Source organism: Mirounga angustirostris, unplaced genomic scaffold, assembly GCF_029215605.1.
Source record: "Mirounga angustirostris isolate CCGP_5_RB_7025 unplaced genomic scaffold, mMirAng1.0.hap1 SCAF_10, whole genome shotgun sequence".
NCBI lineage: Eukaryota > Metazoa > Chordata > Mammalia > Carnivora > Phocidae > Mirounga > Mirounga angustirostris.
Window position 1 is genome coordinate 99438591 of NW_026991718.1, and position 14143 is coordinate 99452733.

General features: G+C 42.7%; 1 protein-coding gene across 1 annotated transcript in view; it reads left to right on the top strand.

Annotated features, from left to right (window-relative positions):
* SEL1L2 (SEL1L2 adaptor subunit of SYVN1 ubiquitin ligase) overlaps positions 1 to 7511 on the top strand; it is a 110664-nt gene extending 103153 nt beyond the window's left edge. The window contains exons 18-19 of the mRNA XM_064572802.1: positions 7010 to 7138; positions 7276 to 7511. Coding sequence (XP_064428872.1) covers positions 7010 to 7138; positions 7276 to 7395 — 249 coding nt within the window. The 3' untranslated portion in view covers positions 7396 to 7511. The remainder of the gene's footprint in view (positions 1 to 7009; positions 7139 to 7275) is intronic.
* Positions 7512 to 14143: the final 6632 nt, after the last annotated feature.

Consider the following 14143-nt stretch of genomic DNA (forward strand, 5'->3'; position numbering starts at 1 on the left):
CGCTCAACCATCTGAACCACCCATGCACCCCTATACTATGCCATTTAAATCACACAACCATTCAACGAGATAAGGAGTCAGTGTATGCCTCAGGAAACCAAGAGTGCGGAGAGGTTAAGTCCCATGGCCAATTTTGCAGAACTTATCGGTGGTGGAGTCAGAATTTGAACCCAGGCCTGTCTGACCCCATGTTTTTTGGGGTAAAGAGTGAGCCCTGCACCAAGTCTTTCTTAGTGCTCAAGTATATATTTCATATCAGAGTTTATACTCCCAACTGCATTTTGAGAGCCAAGTAATGAGGGGGTTATCAGCTTTTCTGTAATTTCTTCTTTCTTCCAGTTGTGCTAGTAGTTGAGTTATTGATGGGGAATTTCCTATCTGACTGCTAATGGTACACCCTGCAACAACCAGAGGCTTCACATTCAGGCAGCGACAATCCAAATCCCTGCCTTCCTGAGCTCCCCCTGTGGCCTGCCTTTTGGCTGATCACTTTTCATCATCCCCAGCACCCTAAGCAGTGGAAAGGATCTCAAATCCAAATCCAGTCTGTCTTCCCAATTCTTAGCAGGTACAAGCTTCCTGTGTTTATAAAATGGGATCAAATAGCTAAGTCAGAAGATTTCTTTGCATGCCATTTAGCCACACCCCACTCCCTTCCAACCTTCATCCACAGCTGTAAAACAGGACAATGATACCTCCCCTCCCCAGGCTTAGAACTAAAACAGTAAGCCTTTGTGAAGGGGCTCTGTAGTCAGTGTGTGCAATGATTCGTGTTTAGATCAGAAGAGAATTTGAGTGGCTGCTAAGTTTCAATAAGATTAAAGCTTTTGTTCATCATACCTCATACAAAATGTAACAATAATGGTGACAGGAGCAGTATGTGTTTCATGGATAAAAGTGACCCCGCTCTACAGATTAAATTTAAATTAGCTCACCTGTCCTATGTGATTCAAGGACTTGGTCCCCATGACAGCCTTACCCTCACCACAGTGAGACCGTTTTGCCTTAAGACCCTGGGGACAGGGAGGACACAGGGCCAACTGTGCGAAAGAGGACTCTGTCTACGGGAGCCCAGATGGCCCACTGTGTCAGAGGGTCTGGTTTTCCTCCTTGGAGGAAACCTCTCTCCCAGGCACTTTCTTCACAGTGTCAAATAGCAGTTGTCGAGCCATACATTTCAAACACTTAGAAAAAACTTTGAAATTTCTCTCTGGTGCATTTCTGTTCTTGCCTGTCCAGGTCCAGTTAAATCATGGGTAGTTCATTTTGATCAGTATCTCAAAGTCACAGGTGTATTTTTTCCTACAGGAAGTCTCTACATGTAAAAACAAAAACAAAAACCAAAACCGAAGAACAGAGCTGTACTCAGACCCGGACATGGGGATTTTATTTTTAGTTAATGAGGAGTCATTGCTCTTTGTCTTTATAAATTTCTTCTGTTTTGCAATTGGAAAAATAATAACCAAGTACCCAGGGGCCAAGTTTATTAATCTTGCTATCTCATAGTCAAATTAACAAGAAGATACCACCTTTTCTAATCCTTAAAATGAATATGCTGATAATTAAAAGCCAAAAGCTTGTTCCAGCAATGGTTAATGAAAGCAAAGCAATTAGGAGAGCAGACTTTCACAGCATTTAAGTCATCAAGTAATTAAGCATTTCTTCGGCAGGGCACTTCACAGTCCTCTTTATTAGTTAATCCTCAGGCAAACCAGTGGGAAAGATAATAATATCATTACAAGGATTTCTCTGAGTATCGAAAAATGTCTTGTAAACATAAAGCCCTCTGGGAGAAGGAAGTAAGGTATATACATCAACCCTTGGTAAATCAAGATAAAAATATGGGTCATTGTTGTTCTCATCTGTCTTTAGGAAAGGACATCGGGACTAGGGTGATGTAGGTGACTTATCCTAATGGCTTCACTGAGAAGCATCTCATTCCCTAATTTATGACTTTAAATTAAGCTCAATGAGCTCCTTGACTTAAAATGTGAGCCAAGACTGACTGCATCATTGTTCTGGGAATACAAAATAATGCCTGAGGAAAAACTGGGAGAGGAACTGAACTAATGTAGAAATATAAGCACTCAGCTCACAAGTTGTTGTGAAACTCTATCTCAATTTACGCTTGATTCAAAAGTGCTTCAGAAATTTAACCATAAACAAAACATGTTGCCCATCCCCTCCTGCCCATTCCTTCTGTCTGTTTCCTGGCTCAGACCAGAGTTTCTACTCATGTCGGCTTATTGTAAAGGCTTCTCAGTGGTCTCCCATTCTAGTGTTCTTCCTTTAAATCTGCAGCAGAAAAAGCCATGTCTGCCAAAGACTTTAATCCCCAATTCACAGGGAGGACTTGTTGCTGAAATGTGTCTCTTAGTCAGAGACTACATTTCCTAGCTCCCTTTCATCCATGTGACTAGTTCTTACCAAAGGGATGGATGTAAAAGTGAAGGGTGTCATCTCTGGGCTAAGGCAGCTAAGAAGTAGATGGAGATTCTCCTTAGTCTCTTTGCCCTTCCATTGGTTGAATGCAGGATACATAGCGGCTTGAAGGGATGGCAGAACCACATGGTGGAAGAAGTTTGGGTCCCTCAGTGACCATGTGAAGAAAATTCATCTCCAACCAGGAATACCCATGTTGAAATTTGGGGGTTTACTTGTTACAGATGTTAGGGCATTACCTTAGTTAATACATAATCCATCTAACAAAGCACTACCAGGTCCAGGTTATTTTTGATAAAATACAAATCTGGTATTTTTACTCCACCTCACTCTTCCCAAAACCATGCATATACACAAAAAAACACAAGCAAACAAACACAAAAATAAAAACATCTTATTGACTTTTTATTGCCTAATGAAGTCCCGACTTCTTACTCTGGCATTCAAAACCCTCCTTGACCTAACCTACCTACTTCCCTATATATCTTCCAGACTTCTTTTCCTTACCTGCCCTGCCCACCCCCAACCACAGACCTTGAACTAAAGCCTCCTGACCTTTGGTCATATCAGTCCATTTGCTGGAATGATCTCCTCTCACAGTTTTGACCATTGAAGACCCCTCCCTGCATTTTTCAAAGAATAGTTCCCATATCATGTCCTCCATGAACCCCTCAATGAGCCCCCAGATTTGAAAGATATCTGCATCTGCTTCTAAACTACCCTGGTACTCTGCCTTGCTGTTCTTTATTTTTTTCACTCAAATATTTATCAAGTGCTTGTTTTGTGTCAGGAGGCACTGTGCCTTGTTCTAGGCATACAAGAACAAGACAACCTTCAAAGAGCTCATAGTCTTCTACAGAAGAAGAGACATGTCCTAAAATGGCACTAGTGCAAGGTCACAGAAGTCAAGTGCTGTGAAAATGTGAACGAGGGAACAATGAATTCAGGTGGATGGATCAGTACCACTGGGTCCCATTCTAAAGTGATTTTATAACATGAAGCATAAGAAACACATGACAATTTTTGTAGTGGAAGAAAGCATGTATATTTTAAGATAATGACTAAGAAATCTATCCTAAATTAAGACAAAAGGTGGGGGAAAATTAGCCTTTGGAAATGAGTTTCCAGCGTATATAGTTAGACCTACCAGATAACACGTTTTTGGGATCCTACAGAGAAAACAAAAAACACACACCCTGAATAAATTATAAATAGATCTGTTACAAATAAAAGTAATTATGGCACGAAGCATTTTCATTTCTCATTTGTCTGGTCTGACCGCTTATGGAGTGTTAGAGCTGAAGCTTTAAATACCAGAATAGAATTATTTTCTGGAAAGGACAAGTTCAAGTTAGATATTTAGAATGGCCTTCTAAGAAATATGACAAGACAGAACACACAGCTCTTAGAAATGGCCATGACTTCTCTTGAAATAAATGCCTTATCACCTAATAATCAGAAGTGTGCAAAACAAAAAAATTATATGTAGATAACTTTATTACAGAAAAAAACCTACAAATAAACAAACTTCTCCAAAATAGAAGGCATGTTCTATAAACCATCGTGTGGTAGCATACCTTTGCATTATGTATTCTATGGCCCCGTGGTTAAGTGAGCAGGCTAGAAGGAGACTACCTGGATTTGAATCTCAGCTCTGCCACTCACAAGTCCCATGAATTTAAGTAAATGACTTAACCTCTCTGTGCCTCAGTTTCTTCACCTTTACAGTAGAGTTAATATCATCTGCCCTATATAATTGTCACGAGGTTTAAATAAATGACAGTGGTGACTGGCACACAGTAGAAGTATTTAATAATGGCATTATCCATTAATATGAAATACTATGCAACTATTAAAAATAAAAATATTATAGACAAAGGAGTATCTTAGGACATGGTATATTGTTTGAAATATATTGTTAAGAAAGCAAAAGACAAAATATTATGCAAAGTGAAAAATTCCTAAGTTAAAAGTATGTGTGTCTATGAATCTATATAAAAATGCTGGAATGCTGGAAGGTTGTGTATAAAATATGATCAGTACTTATCTCTGTACAATGAAATTGTAGGTGGGCTTTTAATATTTGTTCATCTCTATGTTTTCAAAGTTTTCTCCTATTAGAATATGGTATATTTATAGTAAGAAAGCAAGATTAAATTATTCAAAAAATGACCTCTGTCCCCATATAAGAAGTTTTTGATGACACCCAAAGATTCAGGGCTGGAAAATTCCCACATCATGTAATTGAACGATTTTCATAAACCAGAGAATTGCTGGAGATTTCTGTATTTTTGAATTATAAGAAGCTCTTTTGAACATGTGAACATTGGGTAGTACTTTGGCACACCTGATATTTTAGTTGGAAACACATTATTTAAGAAGAGTCTGCAGATCCATTTACATCATCTCCTCAGTCAGTGAATTTAAAGCAAAATAAGCTCAAGTGTACCACAGGAAAGTTAAATATCAGTGGATTGGGTGTGCAGTGGACTTATTGAATGAACCTCGGCCATCATCAAAACACTTTTGAAAAGAAATTGTTTGTTTGAAAACTTGGATTTTTTTTTTTTTTTCCTAAGTAAGGATCAAAGAACAAGGAGTCTTTTCTACAGCCTACTAATAAAATTTCTTCTATATGAGTTGTCCTAATTAGCCTGTGGGTTCAGGAATTTCCCTGGGAATTTTAAAGAATGACTTTCATGTCCGGCCCCACCCCCACTGAGAATTGTGAGGCCCCTGGGGCAAGGAGTGAGCCCATTCCACTTTAATGGTACTTCTTGCTAGTTTTTATTATAAGCTAAGCAACTGAATTGTGATGCTTGTGCCTCAAGAAATAAATTAATAACTATTGCCTGCTTCAAATGAGAATGAATGCCTGAGATACTGACAAAGCCTGCTGTTCCCTGGATGCCCTATTAAAGTCAATGTGCCTTTCATGTGTGGGGGTGACTCAGCCCTTATAATCTGCAGGTGCTTTCAAATGAACACCCACTGAATTTGTTGGAATTAGAGACACAAATTAGAGTTTTTACAGCATCCATTTTCTCTGTCGCCAGGAAGATTTGTTCAGAACAGTCTCCTGCATTTTAAGTTTTTAAGCAAGAACATTCCTCTTTCTCCAACAAATCAATTTATGGGACCACAAAGCTTTGGAAAAAATTTAAGAAATGACCAGGAGAACAGAGCTGAGAGAGAATACCACCCAAAAAGTGGGTTTAGCAGGGGCCACAGGGGTTCACAACAATTGCACTCTGTGTAATGGACGTTTGGGAGACATAGAAGAAAGACAAAGAGAGACAGGATAACCATGGTTTGTGAAAAATCTCTCTTCTTATCCACTGGAAAATAATCCAAAGGCACCCAGCTAAGTACAATTCTGGGACTGGCCCAAGGCCCTTCAACCTTTAAAAGCAACTCTATTTAGCTTTTTCATTACTTCGTTTGGGAAAACAAGCACAAATAAAGCAAACAAATAAAAACAAAGTGTAAGTAGGTGAAAATTAAAGAAAAAAAATTTTTTATCTGCCATGGCATAATTTAGTGGGGGTAAAAAGGTCCCTAGAAATACAGTACGTCATTTGAGGAATAAAATTCCAGCCTGAGAACTAAAATAGTTTATGCATTCATTCTGTAAGTATTATCAGAGACCAGCTATGTACTCGGCACTTCACTGAGCACTGGGAATTGAGCGGCTAACGGGGTGTCCAGGTCCTTGAGGACAAGGACAAATGAAGAAACAAATTCTGGAACTTCAGGTCTGATAAGTACTATGAAGAAAACTAGGAATCTTACACGCTTTTTAGTATCTGTATTGTTATTTGTTTGGGGAGCTGTACTGTTGGTATCTAGGTTCTGCCTCTTTAACAGGAATCATATCTAAGGTCTGGTCCAGCGGTATTCAAGAAAGCTTTTTGTGTTAGTTTCTGACAGCTGCTGTAACAAATCACCACAAATGTAGTGGCTTAAGACAACTCACATTATCTCACAGTTTCTGTGGGTCAAAAGTCTGGGTGAGCTTGACCGGTCCTCTGTGTAGGGCCTCCCAGGCTAAAATCAACCTGTGTTCTTTCCTGGGAGCTTTGGGGGAAGAATCACTTCCAGGCTCCCTCGGGTTGTTGGGCACATTCAGTTTTCTGTGCTTGTCGGACTGAGGGTCCCATTTCCTTTCTGGCTGCCCGCATTCCTTCTCATTCTTCTCGAGAGGCCCCTCCAGCCATGGCTAGTGGAGCCCTTCCCAAGCCTTCTGCCATATCTGACTTTCATCTTCTGCCCTCAGCCATGAGAAAACTGTATTTAAGGGCTGGCGGGATTCTATGGAGTCCGCGTAGGTAATCCAGGATCATCTCTCTGTCTTAAGGTCTGTAACCTTAATGACATTTTCGAAGTCCCCTTTGCCATGTATAACATAACATTCACAGGTTCCAAGGGTTAGGGGCTGAATGAATATCTTGGTGGGAATGGAGGGGGCCTACCAAAGATAAATAATGATATTTCAAGCAATGGCTTTCATTGAATTACCCCTAAAGAATCTGCACCTAATGAGTAGGGGCTGTTTTTCTATCTCTAGGACATTCACTTGGCCAGGAGATTTTATGATATGGCTGCTCAAACGAGTCCGGATGCTCACGTACCTGTTTTCTTCGCCCTCGTGAAACTGGAAACCGTGCATTTGCTCCAAGATATCCTGTTTTTTAATGTAAGTTTGTCTCAAATAGGTCCCAAATCTCTGAAAACAACAATGAACAACTTTTGGATGGTGGGATGGGAGGTGATGATGGCTCTGGAGAGGGTGGAAGGCTTGGATTTTTTTTGACAGAATGTCTCTCCCAGCAGTTCACCATGAAATGGAAATGGATGAAATTGGACAACACCCTTGTGCCATACTGGGATTTATTTGTCATTGGCCTAATTGTTGCTGTGCTGATTTTCTTGCTTAGAAATCGCTACGGGTAGGATCTGGACCATAGGAAAACCTGCTCATGGCAACATTTTACTTCAAGTTATCCTCGCTAAATAAAGAATTCCCTCGTCAAACTCAAGAGTCTGCTGCAGATTTCCCACACAGGCCTGTGATGGAAAATGGACAAAGCTTGGGACCTGTCTTCAGAAACCATTTCAGACTTCCTGCTTAGTTGTGGTGACCACTTGTGGCAGAGTGAGGTGCTGGAGACTGGTCACCAGAGGTTTCCTTATAAACTTATTGTCTTGGAGATCTAGTCCCTAGTTAGGATAAAGGCCACCCATTTTCATGTTGTTATAACAGCCTTTCCCCTCTCAAGAGGACAAATGGGTTTCTTGGCTCTTTCATACATACAGAAGTGGGGAGGAGGGGGAGTTTTGGAAGGGCAGGAACACAGATCCCTCAGAATCTGATAAAGACACAAATTTACAAATAGACCCTTCATCTTGTAGGAATGATCCTGTGATTCTGTGAACCACATTGTAGCTCTGATGAGTGAAAGTTCATTGTGGCATGCTGTGCTGGGGGATGGACTCACACTCATCACTGGGGGACCCTCTATCAAAGCTCCCCTTAGCACTTGTGCAGTGAACAGCACCACCTGGGTCTGTCCAGCATTGTACCCCTTTCTACCATCCCTCCCTCTTCTCCCTGGGCAATCCCCTCTGGAGTACCCATAGAGGGAGAGGACAGAGCTGAAGAGTCTGGTTCCCTGTCTCCTGTGGCAGGGAGAGCAAGGACCTGGGGCTGGGGGTAGGGTGGCCAAGGAGAGAGCAGGAGGCCCAGGACTCCTGTCAAGGGTCAGGCTTGAATCTCAGCTCCATAGCTCATTAGCTATTTGACATCTCTGAACCTCAGTCTCCTGATCTGCAAAATGGGAAGATCTCAGTGAGCTGGTACAAGGATTAATGGGATAATGTATGTTAAGGAACTATCACAGGGTCTGGTGTTCTAGCATGAACTCCACAAATGGTAACTTCTAATACTCTTTAAAAGCTCATGGAAAATTGACTGGAATATGGGGACAGCTGAGTTGATAACAGTCTGTGTGGCTTCAGTGCCCTGCAGTTAGTTCTCCAGCCAAAATCCTGGATGTTAGGAAAAAAGTCATGCTCGCCTACTTGAAAATCCAACCCAGGGACGGGAAAAGAGTTAATTAATAATGTTCATTGTAACCAGAAAGTAGAATGAAATGGTGAGAGAATACTGAATTTAGAACCAAACAACTTGGATTTGAGGTCCAGCTCTGTCCCTCAGTAGCTCTATGTATGACTTTGGGCACAATTTCTCTAAACCTCAGTTTTTCCCCCATAAAATGGGATTACTTCCTACCTCACTGGAGAATTGTGAGGCTTAACGTAAGTCTAACTTCAAAAATGCTTTATAAACATTGCATGTACAAATACTAGCCATAGTCATTTATTTGACCATGAACTAATCCACACCTTTCTGAGGTCCAAGTGTTTAGAATTTCCTGGACAGACTCCCTCACTTACTAGAGATTTCCACTTCTTTTTTTTTTTCTTTTCAAATTTCTTTTTAAATTCTAGTTAACATGCAGTGGAATATTATTTCAGGAGTATAATTCAGTGATTCCTCACTTATATATAACACCCCTGCTCATCACAAGTGCCCTCCTTAATATCCATCACCCATGTAGCCCATCCCCCACCCACCTCCCTCCATCAACCCTGTTTGTTCTCTATAGTTAAGAGTCTCATGGTTTTTTCCCCTCTTTTCAAGTCCTTCCCATATGTTCATTTGTTTTGTTTCCTAAATTCCACATATGAGTGAAATCATATGGTATTTGTCTTTCTCTGACTTATTCACTTAGCATAATACCCTCTAGCTCCATCCATGTCGTTCCAAATGGCAAGATTTCATTCTTTTTGATGGCTGGGCAATATTCCAATATATATATATACACCCCACATCTTCTTTATCCATTCATCAGTCGATGGACATTTGGGCTCTTTCCATAATTTGGCTACCGTGAATAGAGTTCCACTTCTGATGGAACTTTCATTTACAAACATGCAAAGAAGGAACAGGCATCCAAACCTCGGGTCAGGGCCTAACAGGCCAGTGGTGAATTACATCCCACAGGTGTCTGCAGTGGGAGCACGTCAGAGGAGGGGATAAGGACAAAGAGGGGAGTATGGAAAGCAAATGGGGGGTCCTGGCTCAAAGTCTGGATGAAGATTGAGCTTCTTAGAGGTAAAGCTTGTGGAAAGAGCTGCCGGCAGGGAAGAAAGGGCGACTCTGTGGCTTGCTGTGTAGTGCAGAGCACTGTCAGAAATACAGGAGCAAGGGCAGTGTGAGCTCATCAATTTCCCATTTCTGCTAATTGTGCCAAGTAAATGTGGCAAAGCCATTAAAAGCATGAGCGGCTTAGGGTGTTTGAATCATTCAAGTGTCCATTTCTGGGCCTCCTGTCTGGAGCTGCTGCAGAGGCAGCCGGTGCTCTCAGGGGCCTGCCGCACCCATGCACCTGCCTGACGACTGGCCAAGGGCAAAGGAGCCTCCCGCCTGTCTGCCTCTTCTACTTTCGGCTTATGACAATCCCACCTCCTCTATCAGCACACAGAGCCCCTATTCCTTCTGCTTCTGATAGCTTTAAACAAAAACTGATAGCTTCCTTGACTACAAGCTTTTTGTTTTTTTAAATCCAGTTTTCTTTGTAACTCCCTTTTCTCTCTACATTTCCTTCCCTGGTTCTTTATTAAAGCAGAGTATGTATTCAAGTCAATAAATTTTTTAAAAGTCAAGTATAATTATTTTTTTTTTCTAGAACAAGGGTCCAGAGTCATTTTATGAGGAGCATGCTTTGGGAATTCTGTGCTTTCCCCAACATCTTAAGTGGTGGGTTTTAACAGCTGCGGCCATGAGTGGCTGGGAAAAATCAAGAAGAGAATAAAGTCCCGCGGGAAGCAGAGGCAGGTGGTACGGCTTGCTGCAGGCCTTCTCTGGGAATCCCAGGAAGCACTGAGAAGAGGGTGTGGAGGCTGAGAAGAGGAAAGAGGAACTCTGTGGAACACCCGCTATGTGTCAGACTCTTCTGTTTTTCTCATTCCGTCTTCATGATGGGGCTGGAAGTAGATATAACTACCTCTGTCTCCCACAGGAGGAAACCAAGGCTAGGAGAAGCTATGTAACTTGTTAAGATCACACAACAATGTGATCACATAATAATAAATAATGAAGCTAGAATTTGAGTCCAGACCCGACTCCAAAATTCTTTCCTCCATATTGCTGTTCCAGTTATTTCTTGCTGCTTAACAAACTACTCAGACCTCAGTGGCTTACCACAACCATCATTATCTCTCAGGCATTTTAGGCAGGGAGTGGCTGTGTGATTCTTCTATTCACTTGTTGGTGTCCAGCTTGTGGACAGGCTGTTCTAGAGAGTCCAAGACATTTTTAGATCCCTGGCACCTTGGTAAGGTGGCTGAAAGGCCGGACTTAGCTGTGAGGGATGACCAGAGTGCCTATAGGTCATGATCTCTTCAACATAATGAACAGAGTCATGGGACCCAGGCAGAAGCTGCAGGTTTCCTAAGACCAAGCCTCAGAAAATTCCAGAATATCATTTCTGCCACATTCTATTGGCCAAGCATTAGACTCCATCTCTCAATGGAAGTAGCAACAAAGAATTTGTAACCATATTTAACCTACCTACTATAAATAGACAATCTAAAAACCTACCAAGGGGGAAAAAACACCTACCAAGGGTTATATAAACTCACTGAGGCACTGAGCTACTTATCTTGGAAGACAGGATTGTCTGAGAGGTAGTATTCTTCTTATTGTATAGACATGCCCCAATGATCTGATTACTCTTCAGAATAGTGTGACCATTAGCAGAGGATACTTAAAAGTAGAATCATAGTATTTTGATACTAACTGATGAATCGGTTCTGTCTCAAAAAGAAATGTAGATGCAAGCAAAGTACATGGATTGGTAAATGTAAGGAGTATGTTGAAAGAACTGAATGTAGCAAGTAGACCCCTGAGTGAGGAGGAAGGGAGTAGGGGAAATGGTCAGTTTGGGCTCTTTCCTCCCCTATCCCCAGCCTCCCTGCTTCTGGATCCTCCATGGTAGAGGGAGTTGGGGTGGCAAGAGATGTGGCTTAAGAACTAGGACAGATTATGCTAAACCTGCCCAGAAGAAATCCTGCAAAACGTGCTCACTGAGCATGGAAGTTCACCATGTCATTTCCCATGGAGCAGTTTTGTGGCTTTCTTGGGGATTCCACTGCTGGGAACCTTTTTTTGTTTGGGAGACCTGAGAGCAAAGCCTGAGACAAGGATTTGTGTTTTGACAATTCAGTTGGAAGGTGATCCTAGAACTCAGAGTGAGGGAGTGAGAAGGATGAAAAGCCATAAAAAAAGTGCATTACTGAGGTCATTGCTGTGGGCAATAGGGGTGGGTCCTACCAAGATCTGAAAAGTTTACACTCTATCTCCCAGAATTGTCTGTCTGAAGATGAGAGGCTGAGGCCCTTGCCCATCATCTACCTCCTCCATCATCTGAGGTTTGCTCTGGGCTGCAATAACTACCCCTCATCCCTTCCAGGCTATTTCTCAGAGGCTTTGGGGAAGTCTCTGAGATAGAACAAAGACCTGTATCTTCCCTCAACATTGGGCACAGCTAGCAGGAGTCTGAGGTTGCAGGAAAAGGCCCTCCATGGTTATAACTGAAATCAGAGCTGACCAGGAAAAGCATCTGCTTCATGAGTGAGGCCTCCTGGGCCCAAAATCCCTGCTCATCCATCAGTCCATCCAATAGACTCTCTGGTGGGACTCGGTACCTATGGTAGGCTGAATAATGGCCCCCCAAGGATATCCATGTCCTAATCCCTGGAGCCTATAAATGTGACCTTCTATGTCAAAAACAAAACTTTGCAGAAGTGATCACATTATGGATTATTGAGATGGGGAGATTATCCTTGATTATCCAGGGAGACCTAAAAATCCAATCACAAATATTCTTATAAGAGAGAGGCAGAGGAGACTTGACACAGACAGAAGAGGAGGAGGCAATGTGACCAGAGAGATTGCAGCCACAAGCCAAGGAATGCCCGCAGCCACCAGAAGCCAGAAGAGGCAAGGGATGGATTCTCCCCTAGAGCATATGGAGGGAATGTGGTCTGGCCAACACCCTGATTTCAGACTTCTGACCTCAAGAACTGTGAAGGAATGAATACCTGTCATTTTAAGCCACCAATCTTGGGGTATTTTTATATAATTCCAGGAAACTAATGCAATATCCCCTCTCCAGGTAGCTCTAGGCTGGCCCCTATCCTTGTGTCCTTTATCTGGTCCCTGTGGAACACACATTCTTGCCCCTGCTCTTCATGGAAGTGCCACCAGGTCTAAGGACAGCCCATTAGAGGCGGATGCATGAAAGCGGAATCATGGTATTTGATACTAGCTCACAAACAGTCTCTGTATCAAAAGGAAATGCAGGTGCAAGAAAGTAAATAGACTAACAAATATAAGAAGTATGTTGAAAGAACTGAGTGCAGTCAGTAGGTTGTGACCTGCCTGCGTTAGCCTGGGACCCGAGTGAGGAGGAAGGGAATGCCCTTCTTACTCTGTTGGTCTCATTCTCTCTCTCCCCTCCGGCAGGTAGCCCCGGCCTCTCCCCACTGGGCATCTGTCACACTCCAGTTCACTCTCCCCCACACTCCAGGCATGGCAGATCAAGTTCTGCACGCAGCTTCCTTTGTGCCCCTCTCCTTTGGTTACAGTTGATGGCTGAGCTCCCTCTCTCCATCCCCCTTGGGAAATACAACAGCAATCAGAAAACTCCCTGCAAGAAAAAGTTGCCTCCACCATCCTGCTTCAGGCTTCAAATACCCCAGCCCTCACTCTCCACTGCTTTGCAAATCCATAGAGAACACCTAGGCCCTCAGCTTAGAAAAGTAGCTCCTGGGCGCCTGGGTGGCTCAGATGGTTAAGCGTCTGCCTTCGGCTCGGGTCATGATCCCAGGGTCCTGGGATCAAGTCCCACATCGGGCTCCCGGCTCAGCGGGGAGCCTGCTTCTCCCTCTGCCTCTCTCTCTCTCTCTCTGTCTCTCATGAATAAATAAATAAAATCTTTAAAAAAAAAAAAAAGTGGCTCCTTTGGTCAATTCTCAGCCTCTGGGCCTCAACACAAATCTAGGCACCGAGAGTCCTGTTTTATCACCCAGAAATCCCCACCTGACAGTGTCTTTACTGAGAAGTGTGCTCCATGCCAGGAACAAGCAAACCAAAAGCTCCAACTCTAAGTGGGAGGAACTACTGCTGTGGGCCCATCAAGCCACTTACCCCGCGGGCCTTGCCAGTTTCTTTCTCAGGAGAGTACAAAGGTTACAAGAGTCTACAATCCCAAAGCCACGGAACTGTCAGTGCGGTGCACATATGCAGCTCAGAGCCAAGATGGACCCCCTACCTCTGGCAGGTTAGAAAACGCCCCTTCAGTTTGTAATGGGTTCATAAAAATAGTCTTGGCCAACTCTATTCCACAGCCACAAAAAAACACCTGCAAAGAAAATGCAGGAGGGGTGGAGACATATATCTTGGATTTCCCATTAAATTTTGCTCCATGTGGGAGGTTTTCCCACCACTTCTATCTTCCCTTCATTCCTTACTCGGCCAGAATGAATTCTTTCCCCATGGAGTATTTTGCTTGTATATGATTAATATGGAAAAACTATTTACCTCCTCTAAGGTGTATCCTTTTCATAAGAAAAG